The sequence below is a fragment of the Sapajus apella genome, unplaced genomic scaffold (assembly GCF_009761245.1).
Source record: "Sapajus apella isolate SASKATOON/1434 unplaced genomic scaffold, GSC_monkey_1.0 scaffold19, whole genome shotgun sequence".
NCBI classification, from domain to species: Eukaryota; Metazoa; Chordata; class Mammalia; order Primates; family Cebidae; genus Sapajus; species Sapajus apella.
In genome coordinates, this window is record NW_022436959.1 from 339,088 (window position 1) to 363,369 (window position 24,282).

General features: G+C 39.6%; 1 protein-coding gene across 2 annotated transcripts in view; it reads right to left on the minus strand.

Moving 5' to 3' along the window:
* Positions 1-23,511, minus strand: part of EPDR1 (ependymin related 1) — a 30,767-nt gene extending 7,256 nt beyond the window's left edge. The window contains exons 1-2 of one of the 2 annotated variants that reach the window (XM_032286780.1): positions 22,817-23,511; positions 12,695-14,285 (exon numbers count right to left, since the gene is read on the minus strand). In XM_032286780.1, the coding sequence (XP_032142671.1) occupies positions 14,198-14,285; positions 22,817-23,085 (357 nt within the window). In that variant the 5' untranslated portion in view covers positions 23,086-23,511 and the 3' untranslated portion in view covers positions 12,695-14,197. Of the gene's footprint in view, positions 1-12,694; positions 14,286-22,816 lie in introns of those variants that run through there. The other variant, XM_032286779.1, reaches the window with a different exon arrangement.
* Between the last annotated feature and the right edge of the window lie 771 nt (positions 23,512-24,282).

A 24,282-nucleotide genomic window follows, 5' to 3' on the forward strand; every position in this document is an offset into this window, starting at 1 on the left:
TTCCCTGGAGAATATGCAGCCATGTGCGGGAGAGGGGGTTTCCTTCTGGAGACTATTGCCCTCATCCCCCAAATCCACAGGATCACAGAAGTGTCATTAATATAGTTTGGCTGTGTCCCCACCCAAATCTCATCTTAAATTGTAGCTCCCATAATTCCCATGTGTCATGGGAGGGACCTGGTGGGAGGTAATTGAATCATGGGGGCAGGTCTTTCCCATGCTTTGCTCCTGGTAGTAAAGAAGTCTCATAAGATCTGATGGTTTTATAAATGGGGATTCCCCTGCATGACCTCTCTCTTGCCTGCCACAATGTAAGAAGTCCCTTTGCTCTTCATCTTCTGCCATGATTGTGAGGCCTCCTCAGCCATGCTGAACTGTGAGTCCATTAAACCTCTTTCCTCTATAAATTAGTCTCAGGTATGTCTTTATTAGCATCATAAGAACAGACTAATATGGTCATCCTAGCCTCATATTTGTCATACATGCCATTCTAGCCTCATATTTGCTTCCCTCACCAGAGCTTACTAGACCAGAGATGAGACAATGAGATTATTTTCTCTGGACCTGAGCCATTGCAACCAAGGTCTAATAATCAGCCTCTTACGTGGGCTGGACATAATATATGTAGATTTAGAAGCTGAAGGAGGCTATCGTCCAACATGCAAACGGGATTAAAGAATGAAACAGAGGCCGGGCGCGGTGGCTCACACCTGTAATCCCAGCATTTTGGGAGGCCGAGGCGAGTGGATCACGAGGTCAAGAGATCGAGACCATCCTGGTCAACATGGTGAAACCCCGTCTCTACTAAAAATACAAAAAATTAGCTGGGCATGGTGGCACGTACCTGTAATCCCAGCTACTCAGGAGGCTGAGGCAGGAGAATTGCCTGAACCCAGAAGGCGGAGGTTGCGGTGAGCCAAGATCGTGCCATTGCACTCCAGCCTGGGTTACAAGAGCGAAATTGTCTCAAAAAAAAAAAAAAAGAATAAAGCAGAGAAAAGGAATAGCAAACTGGGTTTCCAACAGCTGTTTGTTTCCTGGATGCACTTTTTCCTGAGATGCTTGGAGCACTCCCCACTGACAGAGTTACAATAAGCTTCCTTTGTTCTAATAAACCTTACTTTTTTGGCTTGCAGCTTTTTATGCTACTCAATTCTATCATTTCTGATATTGAGAACTCTATCAGAAATGATAGAATTGAGGACTCCAGCACTCCATGGAGAGCCCTGGGGAGCAGCTACCAGCACAGCAGTGCCGGGAAAGGCCCGGCATGGCCCTGTGTGTGACCAAGGACCACAGATGCCTGTTCAGTCACATGCAACAGAAGGGCAGAGGACAGCAGGGAGGGAACCCTCACAGCTTCACTATTTCCCTGAGGCCAGATCTGCCCACATACAGAAGTAAAATTTAATGTTAAAATGAGAATTCTAGACCCAGAACAATCACTACAAAATGTTAATATTTGTTAAATCTGGGTGGTCTGAACACAGGTGTTTGTTTTGGTCTGCACTTTTCTACGTTTTCAAAATATTTACTTTTTAAAAAAGGTTTCATCTGATATTGAGGTTATGCTGACTGTACCTTAAGTAAAACTGAAAATAATAGTTTAATGAAAAACAAAATAGAATATGCAATTCATTTATTTTCAAAACCCCATGTGGATATAAATGCTAGTACTGCTCTATGACAAATTTTAGAAAAGAAGATTTTAATGATACTGCAGTGGTGTGTCTGTTTATCTTAACATATTATCATTTAGGACATTAAGTCTCTCCATCACAAATAGCATTCAGGGCTTGCAGCCTGACAGGGACCAAAGGTCAAAATACAGAGACCAGCCACGATTGAGATGAGTAATCAGAGTAGGGATGCTGTACGGGAATAACCCAAGAACCCAAGGGATTAATAGACTTTGAGAGGAACTGGATTCCGGGAGGTGAGATCAAAGCCTGGCTCTGTCATGGAGGCCATGTGAGATGAGAGGCACCAATGGCCCCCCGGGGCACAGTAAAGCAAGGTGAAATGTTGGAATTGGTGACCAGTCCAGGTCAACAACATCAGGCAAACTTCGCCTTCTTGCTGGCCAGGCACCAAGCAAAGCACAGTTCCCTGGGAGGGGCAGGCGAGTTCCCACAAAGACTCTGCTGCCGCTGAGCCTCAGCTGTGAGCAAGGTCAGGTTGGCTAGGCCCCGCCAAGGGGTCAGAAGGCCAAGCTCTCCAAGGCAACCACAACACACAGGACGGGCCAGTGGCCTGTTTTGCTTCTCACCATATGGACAAAGGATTTTTGTTGCTTTTACTAAAATTCTCAGGCTCCATTGACAATTTCCATTGTTTCCTCCAAATCCATTTCCCTAAAAAGTAGGCTCTCTCTCTAATCACCATATTTTCTGAAACACCGAAAATCTAGGGAAGTTTTTCTTCTGAAAATAGTTTTTTTTTTTTTTTTTTAGTAAGATGAATTCATGATCAGTATAAAAAAATTATAACAATCTAGAAATGGAAAGGGAAGCAAAAATTGCCCAGAAACTCTAACTTACAGAAATAATAGCTCTGTACATGTATCTGGATATATATTCTTTGAAATATATCTTTATGTACATATTAATTTTTATACTTAAATTTTTTATTTTTTAATTGTGGCAAGATACACATGATAAAAATGTGCCTTTTAGCCATTTTTAAATGTACAGTTCAGTAATGTTAAATATATTCACATTGTGGTACATCAGTCTCCAGAACTCTTGCAAAATTGAAACTCTATACCCATTAAACAATAATAACCCATTTCTCCCTCTCCCCAGCTTCCGGCAACCTCCGTTCTACTGCCAGCCTCTATGAGTTTGGCTACTCTACATACCTCATTAAGTGGAATCACACAATATTTGTTCTTTTCAGTTAATATGATATCTTCAAATTTATCTGTCTGTAGCATGTGTTGGCATTTCCTTTCTTTTTAAGGTTGAATAACATTCACTGTGTGTATATACCATATTTCAGTTATCCAGCCATCCACTGATGGATTTCTGTGTGTTTCCTAACTTTTGGCGATTGTGAAAAATGCTGCTAAAATTATAGGTGTATAAATATTGCACTGATTTTTCAATATGTACTATATACATTTTATGCAAATGAGTACATATTATGTATTTATTTTCCAACCATGCATTTTGAATTCAACAATTTGTCCTTGATAATCTTCTAAGTAAAAAGATAGATCTATGAAATAATTTTTCCTAATTTTTATTATAAGCAAGCAGAACAGTTGAAGAACTAGTACAAAAACCGCTGTTAGGTCTGCCTCCTAGGCTCAACAATTCACTACATTTTACTGTATTTTTTTCTATTTTTCTAAGCATTTCCTTAAAACAAGAGCTTTTGCCATATGGTCACAATAGTATTATATCTTAGAAATAAAAATTCATCCCCTGATACCTGCTCCATATTCAACTGGACCCCAAACACATGTTAAAGCTGGTTTTTTGAATCAGAGCCTAATTAAAGTTCAAGCATGATATTTGGGTATGTCTCTATTAAAAATCTGGAGGAGTACTCTTACCTTTTTATTTTCCAACATGACAGTGACTCTTTGAAGAGTTCGGGTTTGCAGATATTCCACATTGTGGATTTCTTTTGCAGTTTCCTCATGGTGTCATTAAATTGCTCCTCTAGATTTTGTCATTCTTATGAACTGGATATGGAGTCTAAAGGCTTTTTTCAATTTGAGTTCCGAGATATTTGTAAACAACACATCATTGGTGATGCTGTAGACTTTGGACTTTATCATATCTGAAGACAGGTGATGTACCTTCCCACTACTAATGCTGCTAACTTTCATCACCAAGTTATATGGTGACTGCAGATATCTGGTATAAAAGTGTTTCCTTCTGCAATTGGCAAGTAATTGATGAGTGATACTTAGTAAATATCCTGTTACCCAATAACTGTCACCTAATGGTTTTAGGTAAAACAATTTCCTCAATCAATTCTTTCACTGGAAGTTGGTATCATAGAACCAACGGTATAGTAAATGTCATCCATCTATCTTAATCTATTGAGTACCACTCTGGACTCATGGTTTTATTTTTTATTCAATGTATGACAAAAAATTAAAGTCATTATTCCTTTTGATGCAAAAATTTGCCCAAGTTGGTCAGAGGGAGCTCCTTCAAGTTGGTGTATGTGTCTTCTGCATGCTTCCTGACTTTCTATGACACAAGGTAGCACAGACTAACCTTGGACTTTCTCTGCCCCAGATCTGAAATCAGGCCTTTCTCTAAAAAACTCCAGTTACTCTTAGTGGGGAAACAATTTAGAAACTGACATCAGGGCACTAGATGTGCTCATTGCCATTGAGATGTCATTGCTTTGAATGCTTTTCAGTGGTCAGAGTTTCAAATTAAAAAAAAAAAAACTCATGGATTCATATGGCTATTTTTCATTTAAATTAACATTATAGGTTTCTTTTTCCTTTTTTTGTATATATCTTTTCTCGTAAAATGAAAATCATGCTTCCTAAAAACATTAACAAAAACATTTATTTATTTGCTCATTCTATCATTTTGAAATAATAACTTCAAAACTATTATAAATAATAAAATTGCCAAGTGAAGTTTAAGATTTCATGGTAGTTCTTCTTATCTTTAGAATATAATTCCCTAGGAACGAGAGTCAGTGTTGTGTCAAAAGTTTATTTAGAATAAGCCTATTCTTTGTGTGGTTGTTTCCAAATTGATATACCATTAGATTTATTTGTTTTAGTTTGTTCTCAATTCAGGGAATTTACACTTTTCCTCTTTGATTTAATTTTATTATTTAAATATGTAAAAATTTTAATATTTCAAAACTCAAAATGACATAAAAATGTATACTGAGGCAAGTTCCCCTTCCATCCCTGTCTCCTCTTCCCCATTCCTCATGCTTTTTATAGTTGACACTTTTCAACTGCTTCCATTTTATTTTTCCTGCATGTCTGTCAAAAAATAAGCAAATTCGTATATGAATTCTTATTTCCTACTCTTCATTACAGAAAATGTAGCTATATAGACCTTTCTGCATCTTGCTTTCTCCATTCTCCACTAATGCCTAGAGTATCCTTATTTTTTTATGGCCATATACATTTACTATGTTCAAATATCATCATTTATTTAGCCAGCCTTCTACCAATAAACATTGAGTTGTTTCTATTCTTTTGATATTAACAAAAATAATGACCTTTGTTGTGCTGTTTTGGAGTTGTATGTTTAGGGTAAATTACTAGATGTGGAATTACCAAGTCAAAAGGTAAAAGCATTTGTGGTTTTGTTAAATATTACCAGATTTCTCTCCACAGGGTTGTACTATTTTGCATGCCTATCAGCATTATATGACAGTGTCTTTTTTCTTTATACTCTTGCCAACAGAGCAAGTTGTCAACCATAAATTTGTGCTAATCTGAGGAGTAAGAAATGGTATCTGCCTATTAGGTTTTTGTTAAGAACATTTTTAGTAAGTATAACATCCATATGAGAGGTCTTTAAAAAGTTTACAGAAAATGTGTATTATGAAAAAACTATTCATGGATTCCAACTTTTTTTCACCAAGACAAACTCACAAAACTTGTTATAACATGCCTAAACAGGATGTAGTTTGATGCACTAAAAAGAATAAGATATCCGTTTGAAAAGAGCTCCTATCAGAGCAACATGGATTCTGCTAAAATTGAAGCAAGAACAAATATTAAATTTATCGTGAGGCTCAAGTGGCAGAATGGTGAAATCATTGACGTTTACAAAAAGTTTATGGGACAATGCTCCAAAGAAGTCAATGGTTACAAATAAATAACTCATTTTAAAAAGGTAGGAGTCAATATTTAAGATTAAGCCCACAGTGGCAGTTCATCCACATCAATTTGTGAGGAAAAAAAAACTTAGTCATGCCCTAACTGTACAGGACTGACAATTAACAGCAGAAGCAATAGCCACCACCACAGACAGACACCTCAGTTAGTTCACCTTATACAAGTCCGAATGAAAACTTAAAGTTGAGCAAGCTTTTCACTCCCAAGGGTGCTAAAACCATGTGGCCCAATCAGCTGCAGACAAGAGCAGACCCTTCAATGGAAATTTTATACAAGTGGTCGAGACCCTGAAGCATTTCTTCTACGAATTGTAAAATGTGCTGAAACATGGCTTTACTGGTACAATTCTGAAGACAAAGCACAATCAAAACAATGGCAACCAAGAGGTAGAAGTGGTGCAGTCAAAGCAAAAGTAGACTGGACAAGAGTAAAAGTTATGGTACGTTCTTTTGGGTGCTCAAGGCATTTTGCATGTTGACTTTCTGAAAAGCCAAAGAATGATAACATCTTCTTATTGTGAGATTATTTGGAGAAAGTTAGCCAGAGCTTTAGAAGAAAAATGTTCAGGAAAGCTTTACCAGAGATCTTTCTCCACTATATCAATGTTTCTGCTCATTCCCCTCATCAAACGAGGGCAATTCCATGAGACTTTTTGATGGGAAATCATTAATCGTCCACTTGTTAGTCCTGATTTAGCTCCTTATGACTTCTTTTTGTTTCCTAATCTTTAAAAATTTGTAAAAGTCACCCATTTCTCTTCAGTTAATAGTGTAAAAAAGACTACATTGACTTGGTTAAATTTCTAGGACCTCACTTTGTTAAGGATGAACTAAATGGCTGGTATCGTCCCTTACAAATGTGTATTGAACTTGACGGAGTTTATGTCAAGAAATAAATTTATATTTTTTATTTTTATCTTTAAATTCTATTTTCCTATGAACTTGTAAAAGTCCCCTTGTACAATACATTGCATGGACATAAGGTGTGGAGCTTGATAAACTTTTTAAATTAATAATCTGGATATCTCCAGCCCAGATCAAAGATAAGGCACCTCAGAATCCTCTGATGTGCCCCTCTCAGTCATTCCCCTTTAAAAGAGCAGTGTAATTTTAATTCAATTCCTTTCATTATGGTTGGTGGAGTGTTCATATGTTAAACATCATATGATTTTATTTTTCCATAAACTGTTCATTTCTCTGCACATCAGTTTTTTATTTTTCTCTTCTCTATTTTCTATAGATCATTAATTAATTAGCCTTTTGTACTTGATATAAATTGCCTCTATTTTCCCCTTCCATTTGTTGGTTTTATTTAAATTTTTTCTACAATGAAAAGGATTTTTCATTTTTAAAAGGCAAATTCCTTTTATAGTTTCTGGATTTGTTGTATTTAGAAAGTTTCCTACTCTCAGATTATAAAGGAATGCATCATGTTTTCTATTATAACTATGTGGTTTTATTTTGTTTGTTAGATTTTTAATCTGTTTGCAGTTTATTTTTATGTATGGTGTGAGATATGGATTCATTTTCTCTTTTCTCAGTTGTTTCAACACTATTGATTAATAAGTCCATCTTTTCCCCAGTGATTTGAGATGCCACCCTTATCATATACCTAATTTCCAGATGTATGTGGATCTATTTCAAGACTCTATTTTATTCCACTGAATTGCCTATTTACACAACAGTGTCACACTTTTTAAATACAGAGACGTACAAGTGTGTTTCAACATTTGGTCAAATTTACTGATCCTCCTATTGTGTCCTTCTTTTCCAAGGTTTTCCTATGTTCGGGCTTTTTAATTTTTCCATATGAAATTTAGAATCAACTTAGCTCAAAAAAAACTCCCGCTTTTTTGCATTTGTTGTAATTGAGTTAAATCTGTGTATTAACATGGCAATTGATATCTTTATGATGTTGAATCATCCTGTCATTCCAAAAAAGAAGTGTTTAAACTTTTTCCTATACAACTTTTGAACATTTCCTTGAAATTTGTTTCTAAGTAGTTGATCTTTTGTTGTCACTGTTGCTGTTTTAAATGACACTTTCTCTTACACTATCATTCTAGCAAGGTTATTGTTTGTATATATGAAGGCTATTAATTTTTCATGTTAATTTTATATCTAGCCACCTTACTTTTTATTGTTTGAATTAGTTTTATGTTCAGGTCTTTTGTGTCTTCCAGGTATACTATATCCATATCATTGATAGAGATGATTTTCAATTTCTTCTTTTCTAATCCCTTACCACTAATTACATTGTCTTCTCTGATTATACTGGTCAGTAAATTCAACACGATACTAAATATAATGGAGGTAATGAGCATACTTACCTTCTTCCTGAGTTTAGTGGAAAAAGGGCTATGGTTTCAAGTAAATTAAGAACTACACAGATTATACTATGTTAAAGAAGCATCCGTCAGTTCCTACTGAATCCATTGTATCAGGAATGTTTGTTGAATTTTCTCAACTGCTTTTCTGCCAGGCTAAGGCTATAATCACATGATTATTTTTGTAGATGTTTATGGATTTTCTAAAACTGACCCATCTTTGCATTCCTGGAATACACCTCCTTTGATTACAATGTATTACTTTTTTAAATGTGCTGTTGGACATAGTCTGCTATTAAGGAATTTTTCATCACTTATTATATCAACATTCATAAGTGAGAATTCCTTACAATAGTTTTAATGGATTCACATTTCCCTTGTATATGTGGTATGATATGCTAGTTCCCAACTCATGTCCACTTAGATTATTTCTACAGTTTTGTTAATATTAATGATACTGAATATGAATTGGAGATAAAACCTTTTGCCTTTCTGTGTTTATATCCCCACGAACAATTTATAGAATGGGATCATTGCATCAAAGGAAATTTTCATTTCATATTTTATGAGATACTACTAACTGTTCCACTTCCCCACCTCCACCCAATAAAAACACTGGAATTTTTAACTAGATGTGGAGCTTCATTAATTTCTCTGCATTAGAAAAGATACTAAAAGTTTACCCTACTAGGAGCAGGAAAAAACCTTTCTAGTTTTCTTATTTCAGAATAAGGTTTACAGACAATGTAAAAGGTTAAAAAGGTTAGGTCAAAGAATCAAGGTTCCCAATTTACTATTGATGAGCTGTATGATCACAAATGTCATCTCTTTCGTTCTCATATGGAAAGGGAGACAAAAATTGGAAACTTATGACATTCTTATGAAGATAATTTGAGATAATATATATAAAATTGCTATATAAATGCAAGGCATCATAAACATGACAGGAAAATCTCATATTTGTGTTTATTGTCATCAGTTAACATTTAACAGGGAAACAAATAATTTCACATGTACACATATGAATTGCTACACTATGTAACAAAGAAGGGCTAACTCATCCAGGTGGGATAGAGAGATGAAGGACAGAACATTCTGAGTACTATGGTGGACCCCTTCCAGAAAGATCCAGCAGGCATTTGCACCCCTTCTCCCTTGTGTGTCTCTCAATATGGAGGTTGAGAAAATTATATTGAGTAGTCCCTCAACCTCCATAGAGGATTGGACCTCCAAAATCTACAATGCTCAAGTCCTTTAGATAAAATGGTTTAGTATTTGCATATAACCTGTGCCATACCAAAATCTACAGGTGCTCAAGTTCCTTAGATAAAATGGCTTCATATTTGCATATAACCTATGAATATTCTCCTGTATACTGTAAATTATTTCTAGACTATGCAATATAAATGCTATATTAATAGTGATTATGCTCTATGTTTTTTATTTGTATTATTTTTTACTGTCATATTTAACTTTTTTTTTTAAAGACAGATTCTCACTCTGTCACCCAGGCTGGAGTGCAATGGCATGATTTTGGCTCACTGCAACTACTGCCTCTCAGACTCAAGTGATCTTCCTGCCTTAGCCTTCAAAGTAGCTGGGACCACAGGCACATGCCACCACACCTGGCCATTTGTTGTATTTTTTGTAGAGATGGAGTTTTGCTATATTGCCCAGGCTGGTCTTAAACTCCTGGCCTCAAGCAATCCTGTCACATCAGCCCCACAAAGTGTTGGTATTATAGGCATGATTTATCATACCTGGCCATTTTTAACTTTTTAAAAGAATATTTTCCATCTGCAGCTGGTGGAATCCATGGATACGGAGGGCTGACTGTACTCACTTTCTTAGTCTCCCTTGGAGCTAAAGTAACTGGTTCTGGTTTTGAAGATCTAAAGAAAATTCTATAATGAGAGAGAATCCTCTGGAGACGTCTCTTCTCTCAAAGGAAAAAGAAAAAATAAAAAAGAGGAGTGTCCATGTTCTAGGGAACTAGTCCCCTCACTTCCTGTCTTTGATTGTAGTTGGGAGAGGACATAATGCTTGGAGCAGAGGCAGCCTTCTTGAAACCATGAGGCAACAAGTCAACATGCAATCTGCAACTATGAGCCGTCATGTTAAGAATGGCAGAGTAAGTGGATGCGGATAAGCCTGGGCCTTGATGAAACTGTTGAATCAGACCTAACAACATGTATCCCAAGAATTCTGGAGTAAACAACAAACATTCCTATATTTTAGCATTTGCTAGTCAGATTTTCTGACACTTATAGCTCTAAATATCCTTAATGAAATGAATAAAAATCACTCCTTTACAAACAACATCTACTCAATTCCTTACAACAACTCTTTGAGAGCCTTCTCCCTCAGAATGAGCAGGGCCTAATGATTTGACTAATCCTAGAACCTGAAATACCAGAGGCTGGCCTGGGTGTAGGTGAAACTGACCAGCTGCTTCCTTAACAGTCAAGAGACAAGTGTTTTTCTGTCACAGTTTGAAACAGGAAAAAAAAGAACACATCCAAAGCAGAGGTTACAGATTGGCAAATTCAACTGGTTGATCATGTTATTAGCATTTTTATTTTTTTAACAGATTAGAAAATGAGGCTCAGAGCATAACTTTGTAGTCAAGTATGGGGTCAACCAGACTCATTCTAAGTTTCAAACACCATGTTCCTTCTCACTCGCAACAGGGGGAAGGAATGATTCTTCCCATCCATGTAGAACTGCTTGGCTATCCAAGATGTATTAAATTACAGAAAAGGGAGTAGACAAATATTATATTGTGATTACAAAAGGACTTTGGCTTTTATGGAAAAAATTGAACAAACTTTGGATTTGTTTAATACTCACTATAATAGATTAGTAATGCATGCCGGCCATCTGACTCTCAGAAGGAAGATCTGAGCTGCGGCCACTTGCCATGCTGGCGTATACTAAGTTTGAGTTACACCCTACAATGATTATGAGACATAAAAAAGAAAAACACTATTTCAAAGTTGTGTTAGACACAAATTCATTGTGCACATTGTTGCCAATCACTTATAACAAAAGGAAAATTAAATTACTTAAGAATGTAGCCCGAGGAAAAGCAAAATCAAAGAATAATTATATTTGCCATTTAAGAAGCTGTAAGGTGATGGGCTTCCATGACTTGGATTCTAGTTCAAAAGATGAAAAAAGGGCTTGAGAAATGGAAGAGCTTTTTTTTTCCAAATACATCTGGGTGAATATTGGCAATGCATAGGCAAGGACTCTTTCATCTGATGAAAGATAATAAAAAATTTCTCATGAGACAGAAGTGCAGGCTGATTTTTGTTTCACCACTACGAAAAGAAACAGCATAATTAGTACTGAGATATCCAGGTTGCCATGGTGCACAGTGGCTTCTAGAACAACATAGCAGGGGGTACTCTAAGGAGGATGGAAAGGACAGTGCAGAGTCAGCATGATGCCATTTAGCAGAAATAGATCAATTCCCACCATGGTGAAATATAAACGCATGCACACCCTTCCAGCTAATATTTAATGAAACTCTGAAATAGAAATCCTATTCTTATTTTCACTGGGATTTGGGATAGACTGTGTTTACAAATGAAAAGGAATACTGTGTGACCACAAGGAGAGCTTTCTGATGAAAAACACCATTATCAAAATTAAAAAAGGCAAGCGGGTTGCAGTGGCAACAGCCTGTAGTCCCAGACACTCGGAAGGCTGAGGTAAGCAGACCACTTGAGCCCAGGAGTTTGCGGCCAGCCTGGGCAACATAGTGAGATGTCATCTCTAAATAAGTAAGTAATTTTTTTTTTAGATTAAAAATTCAGTCATGACAGTGTAAAGCAGATAGAATGACTGTGGCAAAAAACAAACAAAACAACCCACAGGCAGTGACTTAGAAGGTACTAATGTAGTACTCAGAGGGGGAAAAATATATGAAGTGATAAAAAGCAAAGAAGACATTTGGAAGACAGATGTGAGAGAACCAGAACAGATAAGCAGAAAGAGATTCTGTAAGGACCCAAGAGAAAAGACAGAGCATTAAAACTCCAGAAATATTAGATGAAAGTTTCCCTAACATTACACTTTGCCTGAAGATGTTAATAAAATGCAAGGAAAAGAGAAACCACCTACAAAAATGTGGGCAGAAAACAAATTATTAAAACAAAATCAAAACTATCAGACTTCTCTTTGAGAGCTGTAAATGCCATACACATATTTTAAAAAAAGACTATTTTCACCCAATTTTTTGTAGGCACCAAAAAATCATTATTTAAATGGCAATAAGTAGATGTTGTCAGACATTGAAAATCTCTGAAAGTATATCTTAGTATCCTCTCCAAAAAAAATAATAGTTGAATAAGTTCCCTAGCTGACTGAAACATGAATCAAAATAAAGGATTCAGGTAAATAAGAAAATTGATATAAAACAAATTGCAGTGAACAATAAAAGGAGTAACATGGCTTTTTTTTTTTTTTTAAACAGAAGACCTTGTGACAAAGCTCCTTAGAAACTTGTACAAACACACACACTATAAAAATTCCTGTGTTTTAACAAGTACAGAAATTGACCTTTTTGAGGCTTGATTCAGCATGTTGAAAGAGGACTACAAAATACTGAAACACTTCAAATTCTTTTCAATATACTAAGAAGAACCTAAATAAATACTTGTCCTGTGCAAAAGGCACAGTGTTCTGATGTCCAAGAAGTGGGATTCCCAAGCTTCATTTCCTAACTTCTTAAGGAGAGTTGAGATCCCCGAAGAGTGAGATCTCTGGGGTCCAAAGGTAAGCCAGGCCATACCTGAAGCTGGGCTAGAATGAGAATCTCTGTTCAGAAGGACAGAGTATGTGACAAGGGACAGGTGGAGACTATAAGATGAAGAACTCCCACACCCACAAGAAACAGAATCCATAGCAAGACACGGCACCTGATGTGGCATTTCTAGTGGATATGAAGTCTGGGGCAGATTTTCTTCCTCCATCCCCACTCCCAAGAGTGCTGGCTGGTAGAATCTTCCACTGGTCCACAGCCCTGTTTCTTCAGAAATGGGAGCTTCCATCCTCTCATGCTTTCCCTACATTCTCTGCCTCTGCCTCCCATTTCAAGTAGGGTCCCTCTGCCAAGAGTTGCCCTGGAGAAGCAGATGCCGCTGTTCTTGACTTCAGCCAGCTCAGGGGCTCTGGCGTGGCATGGGCCTCTTCTGTCTTTATCAGCCTGGACATCCTGACCATCAGCATCTTGGTAGTAGCCTTACATTCTGGAAGATCTAAGAGATGTCTCAGTAAGGGCCCTGAGGAAAATATTTTAGAAGACTTGGGATGGATGTGGATGGCCCGGCTCTCCAGTCTCCCCTGCAAGTATTTTCAAGCAAACTAAAGGGCCTTGCGTCCACCATGCCTGCTCCCAGATGCCATGGCAATGAGCCTGGGGGTTCATGGTACCACAGATACTCCTCATAAGTTATATGTCACTTTGCTGACAATACTGCTTCAGGCAGAGCAACTGCTGTGCCCTCAGCCCACACCACCGGCTTCCCATCTGCCAGTGTCTCCCCTGAGCATCTTCTGAGATGCTCTGGAGCAGTGTCTTCCCTGGGAGAGCTGGGGAGGTGACTCTGGTGCTTCTTCTGGGGTGAGCTTTTGGCTCTCACTATTGGCAGGGCTCACATTCTGGAACTCTACCAGAAGATCTAACTTTAAGACACGGCAAAAGCAGCCTTCTGTGAGGGGGCAGGAGTCATCCAAGGCATCGTACCCTTTTCATCCCGGAGAAGTTGCCTTCTTTAGGGGAGCCATCGTCCCAAGAGTTTCTCCTTTCTTTGGGGGAGCCTGAGAATAACTTAGGCACCCTGCTAAGGGTCTGATTCCTCTTCAGATGGCCTCCTGACTCCGAGAGGCACTGCTTCTGAGAAATGGTGAGTGCCTCAGAAAGACACCTGCAATGCCCACATGGGGTGAAATTTCCCAAAGTTGAAATTGAGGCACTAGAGAGACACTGAAGACAGCATTTGATGAGAGGGCAGTTGAAGAGTGGCTCATGGGTGAAAGGAGTTTGGGGCATCTGCTCTCTGGAGGTGGTGATGTGCCCTCCTAGGGAAGTTCCACTTCAACTCTGCTGGAAAACTTTTCAAAACACAGCAGTGTAATTCAATGTCAAAAATCATTCTTAACATAGAAGAGCTATAACATAACATATAAATGAATAATAAACCATGAAACCATTACATAAATCTATCATTTTATTGTCTGAGAAATTTAATTATAAGGAAAAAAGAAAAGAAAATATATCTCTATTATTTAGATACCCTTGTACAATGAATATATATTATCTGGTATTCGCTTCTCTCATTCACTGATTCAAAAAATATCAGGCCCTGCTCTTAGCTAGAAAATGGAGCTTGGGAATCACCTTCTCTGACATCAGAACACAGTCCTTTTGTACAGGACATGTATTCAGTTAGGTCCCACATAGTATGTTGAAAAGATTGTAAAGTGTTCTGGGAGCTTAGGGATACAGCAACAACCACACAAAACCCCTGAGCTTATGGAGCCTTACTGTGCATGAGGGAAGGTGGGGGAGATGAAGGAATGAACTTTCACATGAAACACTCTGCCGGATGGTCATAAGTGTCTTAGATATATTAATACAAGCAGTAAGGTAGCACTGAGTATGCTGAGGGGAAAAACAGTTTAATCTGGGAGTAGGCCACACAGCTTCTTAGGGCAAAGGATTTCTAGGCAGAGGGTCAGAGTGCTGAGGTCAGGGCTGCAAGGAGCAAGCTGGTGACAGAGATAAGGTAGGGAAGAGGCTGGGGAGCAGATTCCACAGGGTCGTCAGGCCCTGGTAAGGTTGTTTCCTCTCTGAGTAAGGGCATCGACCCTGAGAGAGCTGGAGGGGCACTAGAGAGTCTCGAGCCAAAGAGTGATAAGACATTTTTAAGAGAACCCCTGGAATTACTATGTGGAAAACAGACCAAAGGGGACAAGGTCAGAAGGGGAAAGACCTGTTAAGAGGCTATGACAAACATCCAGCCAAGACATAATAAAGGTTTGAACCAGAGTAACAGTAGAGGTATGGTCAGATTCAGTATATATCAAAATTAGAGTGTAGGTAGAAACATGAAGAGAGGAGAGCCTGAGCCCTGGGACAATCCACTATTAGCAGTCTAGGGAAGAGCAGGAAGAGTCACAGCCTAAGAAGGAGAGGAAATAAGGTGGAAAAAGGAAAACCAGAAGACAAGTGTGTTAAAGGCCAAGTGAAGAAAGTACATCAAATTGGGGAATTAATCTACAATAAGATGATAACTGATCAAGGATTAGCTGATTAGTAATGCAGAGCTTCTTGCTTTTGACCAGAGTATTTTCAATAGAGTGGTGATAAAAGTGATTGAAGTGTGCTCAAGAGAGCACAGGAGTACACAACTTGTAGTTAGCATGACATTTGCTTTAAATAGGAGAGTGAGTTTCAGCTGGTAAGATCAAGAGAAGATTTGTTTCTCTAAAGATGGGTAAAATAAAAGGAATTGTAAAGGGGGAAAACAGAAAATTTTTACTGGAATTGGTGAAATCTAAGACTATCATATTTATTCCAGGAAAAACAAACCACTAATTGGTGGAATATTTTCAGATCTTTGGGCACTTTGCCCCTGACCACCATCCTTAAGGTCAGAATCAGGAAGAAACAGCTCAAGGTTATTGGAGAAAGTAAAGATGTTTTCAAAGCAGTATGGTGACCACCTCTGGCTTCCATTTGTTAATGAGTCTTACATTCCATTAGCCTCCTTACTCTCCTGGGCTTATCTTCATTGGCATCTTTTTCTCCCCAGTGCCTGCTTCTCCCTCCCTATCTCAGCATCAATCCTCTGAAATCCAGGGTCTACAGACTTACTGAATTAAGTTCCTTAAATCAAACTTTGTGTGCTTCCAATAAAATCTGTTTCTTGAAGAAAAACTCAAATATTGCAAAACTCAAGTATTGCAAATCAGCATGGTTTATTCTTTGAGGATTAAGAGGCCACAAGCAGTCAAGACTTCTAGAGCTCATAAAAGAAAATGCTAGCTCCAGCCATCTGAGCCCAAAAGGATGGAGAAAGGTTAAAGGAGAAGCCATTCTCCTATTACAAGGTCATGATTTCTTAAAATGAAAATCCAGTTCATGCAAAACAGGATTCATCATCAAACAAATTTATTGAGCACTTTGTACTAGTCTGCCTCCCCCAGCCACACAGAGACACCCTCTGAGGATTTGTAATGATGACATGCTGAGAAACCCGAAGGAATACAAACATATGTCAAAAACATAATTTGACTTTCTCCTTTCTCTTGAACAACTTAGACTAAAGCCATTAGATAGGACCAAGTGAATATGGGCATCTACATGGGCTGGCCTGAGGTTCAGAGCCCATGTGTAAAGGGGACAGCATAGTGACACATGACTGGTTATCTACTGCAATTGAGTATTAGGAGGAAGTTTTCTCACTGTCTGAGAAGGGAATAGCAAAAATGAAAGGGGAAAAAAAAAACTAGAATGAACCATGTAGTGTTGGATTAGAATTGAAGGCATAGGTTTAAACACCTCTATGGATTAGAACTGGAGGTTCAGATATAAATACAGATGCAAATGTGTATCTATGTATGAGTGTAGGAAGGTGTATTCAAACTCAATACCCCTTGCTTTGTCCATTGAAAGGACCTGGGAGCAGTGCCACCTGACGGCACACTGAGCATGACTAGAGCACAGATCCTGACTTCCACATATTATTCTCCAGGGAAAGTAACCAGGGCTTCTTGAAAAAATGGTTTATTCTAGGACTGGGGCCGGAAAAGTATAGATGATCTTGGAATATCTTGCTGGGCCAGAAAGCAAGGAAGTGCTCAAAGATGTCAAAAGAACATAGAAACCAATTTGAAGAGGCTTCCACTGGCCAAATCTAGGACAGTATGAACAGCAAAGCAAACAATGAGAGCAAATAGAACAAAATGAGAAGGCTTGAATTCATACTGATACAAATAAATGTATAAATCAGAAGATTCATGAAGAATCGGATATGTACATGGCTTTTCAAATATTTCCCTACCAGATCTTATTAATTACAAAGGAAAAATGTGTCATTTCACAGTGAAGAAACCTGGCAGACAACAGTCAATCAAATGATCAAAGTGCACATCAGGATGCAATTAGGACAGAATATTATCTCTGATATTCCTGCCAAAGGTAAGTAACTTGAATCTAATTATGACGAAACATCAGACAAACCCAAATCAAGGAACATTCTACAAAATAACTGGCCTGCAATCTTTAAAGGTACTAAAGTGCAAGGAAGACCTAGGAACTATTCCAGACAGAAAGAGACCACAGAGACACCACACTTAAATGTAGTGCTTGCATTTAAATCATTTTTTTTTCTATGAAGAACATACAAGGAACAACTGGCAAAACAGGAATGACATCTGAATTTCAGATGGTCGAAATGAAGTGGTGTTAATCTCCTGGTTTTTATGGTTGTATTGTGGTTATTCAGGAGAATGTCCTTACTGGGAGGAAATACACTGAAGTATCTGGGGATCATAGGTATATCAGATCAGCAGCTTACCATCGAACAGTACAGTTGGGGGAAAGCTCTTTGTATTATAATTGCAACTTTTCTGTAGGTGTGATTGTTTAAAAATAAAACAAAATTATGTTTTTGAAAAATAATCCTCATCCTCTTTTCCAAACACATATGATTACTGGAGTTACCTTAGGTGATAACAGCCCTGGGATTTGATCATCCACAGTGGACACTTGGACCAACACTCCTATAAGCAACACTATTCCATTCTTAGTAGGAAGGGAGTCTCAGTTGAGTACAGAGCCTTCCGAGTTTGGGCCGGAGGCATTTCTAAGCAGCCTCTTGGTCTCTACTCATAAGCACAGACTTAGGTGAAAAAGAAAAGGAAGAAAAAGAACTTCGAATTAATGTACCTATACAATGGGACAGGTTGAGAAACATTTTAAAACCTGTGTCAAGTTTGTTGCATTATGGTAGAAACAGTGAATCAGCCTGATAAAATAAAAGTACAATTGGTATCTTCAGGATATCATTTAATCCTATCTGTACCTAGCATTCAAGAAAAGAAATCCTAAAAATGATTCCGTATCAACATTGTAAGTATCATTCAAATTAAATTAAAAGATGAAAAAAACAGAGGTTCTGCAATGTTGAGGACCTTATTGGGGTGAAGGCAGGATTAGAAGCCATGGTTGACACTCCATCATGGTCTAACATTAATGCCCCTGCTCTCTCCACTAGGCTGATTCTCTGTGGAAAAAAAAGAGAAGGTAAATGCTATGCTCTTCTCCAAGAAATAATATGCTCTGTGAAAACTGAGAGAGGCAGACATGAATTAATCAGAATTTGAATAGGAATCCACTTGCTGTTCCATCTGTGAAATATTTTTCATCTTTTAAAAATAAAAATCCTTAATAGAACATGTAGGATTGATAATAAAATAGTCTTCCAAGATACCATCCGTATGTATATTGTTTTACTGCTTCTCTGCTCACTCTGCATTAAGACCTTCATTGATTCCAACACCCAAGCCACCATTTTGTAAGCAAGAGCCATAAGTTACTGGTGGCCTGAGAGGGTTCATTCTGCATCAGTGTTGCTTCCCCCATAAAGTTCAACAAATTGCCTGAAATATGAAAATAATCTTCTTGATTTCCTTCAGTCTTCCAGATAAATACTTGTGAATTTAATTAAGGAGTCAGAAAAGACAGTTGGAATCAGAAAACAAAATGGTATCAATTACTAGTATTTCCCATTCTCTGATCAGGCTTGTCTTATCTGAAGCTGGTAAAGTTGTTTAATCTTTTCCATCATCTTAGGGAAAAGAGAGCCTGGAAAGTCCTAATCATTCCACAGTAACTATCAATGGGATTTTCCATAACTATCTGGATATAAAATGAAGATCCTAAGAAGTTGATCCAATTCTAAAACTTATTTCTCAACTTAATCATAAATATGAAGAGACAACTCAACCATATTTTCTTCAAATAACATCTGGTTGTTTGGCCAGACTGTTAATACCTGAAAGAGTTTCTGAGTTTGTTCCAACAAATCTACACTTAAAGAGCTTAAAAATGTGTTTTTGTGTTAAACATTCTTTTCCACATCTGACTTAGGGCCAGCGATGTGACTGTGAGAAAGAACCTTGCCAAGAACTCAGAAAGAAAGGGAATAAAATTGTCTTTTAGAAGTTAAACTGTGAAACCAGCACCTATTGGATTAGGGCATAGGAATGAGAAATCACCACAAACGGACAAAAAGTTGCTAGGCCAGCAAGATTTGGATGTGACTCCACTAAAGGTATAAAATACACATCTAAGGGTGATATTAATCATTCGTGGAGTCATGGAAGAAGGGTTATTCACACAGACTTGAGCAGTACTCACCAATGCACCATTCTGACTGGAAGGGGTCAGGAGCAGCACAGTTGAGGTAGCACAGAACCACCACCAAGTCATTTCTATTGTGAAAATGAATACATCACTTTGCCTTTGCCTGATTACCACTAAACCTTACCCTGGGCTGGTCTGCCTTATTCATGATGGAAAACTCCACTTTGAGCATACATACCAACCTAGGGCAGGCAATCATTAGATGTTTGCTCAATGAATTTGCTCCAACTCTTTGCTCACAACTTCCTGAGGATAATTTGGCTCCCCACATAGTTCTGACTACAGGGAGAGTATGAGCTAGTCTTGTGGATTTGAGAATTCTGGTCCTCATGCCAGCAATAAAACTCATTGAAACCGACAGTTTAGCATTTGAGTTTCCTTACTCGCAAGTTGCTCCCAAAGAAAGGGACCTTGTGTGCACTGCTTGATCAAGTTTCCGAGCCCAAAGGGCTTGCAGCAGGTCTCTGGGCTATGATAACTTTACCAGGATGATGATGATAGTAGTAGCGATGGTGCCAACCTTGGCCATGAGTAGAGCATCCTGTGTGTACCATCAGACATTGTACTATACGCTTTATATACTTGAACTCATTTAAGCCCCACAATAATCCAATAAATTAGGCATTATAAGCATTCCCATTTTGTAAGTGAAGATGCTGAGACTCAGAAAGCTTTAGTAACTTACCCAAAGACCCATATTCAGAGTTTGGATTCAGATCCAGATTTATCTGACCCTAAAGCCTAATTTTTTTAATTGTAAAAAAATACTACCTTTGGAGAGATGAACCTTTATCTTTCTCTTTGCCACACTCTTCTGCTTCAGCAGTGTGCCCTGGGCCATCCCAGTCCACCTTCAATATGACTACATCAATGCACCGCTACTGTCCAAGTCTTCACATAAAGTTACATAGCATACCAACGCACCCTTAATTAGAAGTGCACAAAGTCAAGCCCTGTTGCAAGGAACAGCAACACCAATCTACCCTATGCCATCAGTACCATTAGCTTCAGGAGCCAAAAACAGGGGCCTCTTTAACTTTTTCATCTCCCTCACCATGCCTGCCACAACCCATCCAATCATTCACATGTTCCTCAATTGAATCTCTTCAAGACTTCCCTGATGCATTCACTTCCCCCCGCTCACCATTCCCATTGCTACTACCCATCTCTCACCTGGATTACTACGAAAATCTCCAAGGTTCTGCTCATGCTTCTACTCTTGCTCCACGTTGCTCCATTTTGTGTCCACAACGTGGGATTGCATCCTTAAGGACACATTCAGGGATCTTTGTATAATCTAATCATGAATTCCACAGTTTAAAACTCCTTCAGTATGACCCCTCGCCATATCCTGTGCTTCAGCCCTCTTCGTGAGTGGTCTGCGGTTTTTGGGATTTACTCAGCTCTATACACTCTAGGATGGCACACACATACCCAGCACAGATACACCTACATCCCCCAAGACCAGCATTCTCTCCACATCTCCCTGGGCAGCCTGTACAGGTGTTTTAGAACTCACTCTCATTTTAGCTCCTCCAAGAATCCTGGATTAGGTGCCCAACTGAGGTCTTCTCATCACATCCCCATCTCACCCCTCATACCACTGTATGGGATTTTTAAAAATTATTATTTATGTGACTTCACCTTCAGACTCTGACCTACCTGAAAGCCAGGACCCACTTTATTTATACACAGTGTCTAACATGAACAAATACTTGTTAAGCAAATGAATGAATGAATGTGAACCTGGTATACCACAGGCATCAGAATCCACCCAGCTTTCTCAAGTATCAGCTGTATGATCTTAAGAAAGTTGCTTAATCTCCCTAGTCCTCAGAGTTACTGTCTGTAAAATGGAGATCATAAAATCTACACTTTCAAGTTATTGTGAGCTTTAAACTAAATCACATAATATGTGTGAAATCCTAGGTGTCATGCCTCATATATAGTAAGTATTCAACTGTTGGTTGTTATTATTATTGCTGTGCCCTTCAAGGCCCAACTGAAAACATTCACATTCTTGAAAGACTCTGCATCAATTCCCAGCCCACCATGATGACTGTGCTGCTCCATGCTACATTTCATAATGTATTATTTTGCTGCTTGAATATATTGTTTGAAAGGGTCTGCCTTTTCAGTACTTTCTTCAGGTCACCTAATACTTTAACAAATGCTTTTAGATGAAATGATATTATCAAGTTCAGTTTTGTTCTATAAACTAATGGTGCCTTTTTGCTATAGATCTTACAGTCCACTGGAGCTTTAAACCAGGGAAATTCATTTTGCAACTCCTAATGATGCAAATACCATAAAGAGAGGCCAGGGAGAGACACACGCTTAGGAGAAATGGCAGGGCTCTGGAAGGGAGACAGGTGGTGATCTCAAATTAGAAATCAGGTCTTAAAGGGACCACAAGCAAGATGAGGTTTCGAAAAAAGGGTGTCCTTTGTCACAACAAATGTGAAAAGGTGAATAGTCAGACTAATGCCTAAAAGAAACTTACAGCTTTGCCCCTGTAAGGAATACTGTGCAGTCATTAAAAATAGAAGACCAGCTAATAAAATGGCAAATAAGAACATGTAGGAGACGATGTTAAGTTTAAATATATTTAGACAATATAAGACTTTTGATCATAGTATGTAAAATTTGCTTTAAAATAAACGAAAAATCTAAAGGGAGTAGACCAAAATTTTAATAGCTGTAACACGTGGATAAGTTTGTGGGCGAAATTTTCTTTTATCAATTTCCCACACCGTTTGTAGTCTTGCCATATTCTTTTAAAATGTAAAAAATATTTCTTAGAAAATAGATATTCTGCGTACCTCTCTCGCAGATGGCTCCAGAAAGAAATGAGATAGTGCAGAAGACACGCCCTAGACTGCAGGGGGCTCCATGAGCCCAGAGTCTGACTCAGCAGCGTGCGAAAAGGGGCGAACGTAGGCACGGGGCGCCCTGCAGCTCGATCCCGCCCTGGATGGGTCCCTTCTTTCCCTGCCACCGCCTCGCAGGCCACCCTCGGTGGGCGCAGCGCCCCTCCCAGCCCAAGACCATGCTGTCCCCAAGCCACCCTCCTTGCGAAGGATCCCTCCGGGAGAAGGGAGGAGCCACAAGGGGCCGGAAAGAGAGTTCCAGGACTCAAGCCCCCGCGACTTCGCCCTTTCTGGTCCCGCGCGGCCCCCCACCTCCGCCCTTGCGGGCCGGTGCTTAGTACCTCTTGCAGGGGATCAGCGCCTTCCTCTCATCCAGCACTCGCACGCGCTGGTTGAGCCCGTCGTAGGAGAGCAGGGCGCGGCTGTTGCGCCCGCTGCTTTGCTGGTACACAACCTGGCGCCCCTCCCACTGCTGCGGCGCCTGGCAAGGGCGCGGGGCTCCCGGGGAGCCCACCGCCCCCAGGCCGCTCAGGGTCCAGGCCCAGAGGCCGCTCAGCAGCCAGGCGCCCAGGGCGCCCCGAACGGTGCGGAGGGAAGCGCGTCCTGCCATCTCGGTCGACCTTCCCCCAGAGAGCGAGCCCGAGCCCAAGGGGGCGCTGAGGCGTCCGGGCGCAGAGTGGCTCCCTCCAGCTCCCTCCGCACTGTGCCGGGAGTGTGGTCTGGACCAAAGTGCTTCCGGCCACCGCGGTGGCCTCTGCCGCTGTTGAGATCAGGACGCGCGAGTCCCGGGAGCCGGGACCAGGGCCCTGGGAAGGCTCCAGTGAATCGCGCGGGAGCTATTTCTGCCTGGGCCAGTGCCTGCTGCCGCCTTGGTTTTCACTGCTCACTGCTGCCAACAGGAAATGCAGTGGCAGTGGTGCCACTAGCATCCTAGGAGGCATCCTGTTTTAAGAGGGGGATGGGGGAGACTGTGCTAAGAAGTGTGTTTCTCCACTAAGTTCGGTGTTCAACAGGTAATCACACACTGAGGGGCAATTTCAAAGTCAAGCTGCTGCGTTTACTGTGCCCCCACATACATTGCCCCTGGACAAAACTGCAAACTTCTTCCACTAAATTAAAAGTGGAAAGATGGGTCTTTTCCTGAAGAAATGATTCTAGCTATTCATGATGGCTGTTTCTCACACCCCATTCCCAGTGAAGAGTCTAGGAGACTAGTGGACAGCCCCTTGCATTGGGCCTAGGACTCATGGGCGTTGCCTCAAGGTCACGTTGCAGTGAGACTGCTCCTACCATCGCCTGGCAACACCACCAGTCGAGTGGTTTGGGTGTCTGGGGGGTTTAGCTTCTTCAAGAACAAGGTTAATTGGGCTTACGTTTATGTAATGTTAGGACTTACAATATGGAATGAGTGGGGCTCACACATCTGTATTCCCAACTACTCAGGAGGCTGGAGTGGGAGGATGGGCTTGGTAGTTACCGGTTGCAGTGAGCCATGATTATGCCACTACACTCCATGCAGCCTGGGTGACACAGTGAGACCGTGTCTCCAAAAACATGATAATAAAATATGAAATCGAGAAAAAAGGAAGCAACTAAAAAAATGTATGGCGTCTTTCCATTTAAACTGCATTTCCAGGATCATTAAGATTGAGACAGGTGAAAGTGGGAGATAGCATTCCTGAATGAAGGACATGAAAACAAGACAAAAGGGAATAATGCTGCGGTTCACAGACAAGGCAGAGGAGTACTCTGAAGCCATAGAACTCATTTTAAGGATTTTATCATTAATACCGAGGACCTTGGGAAC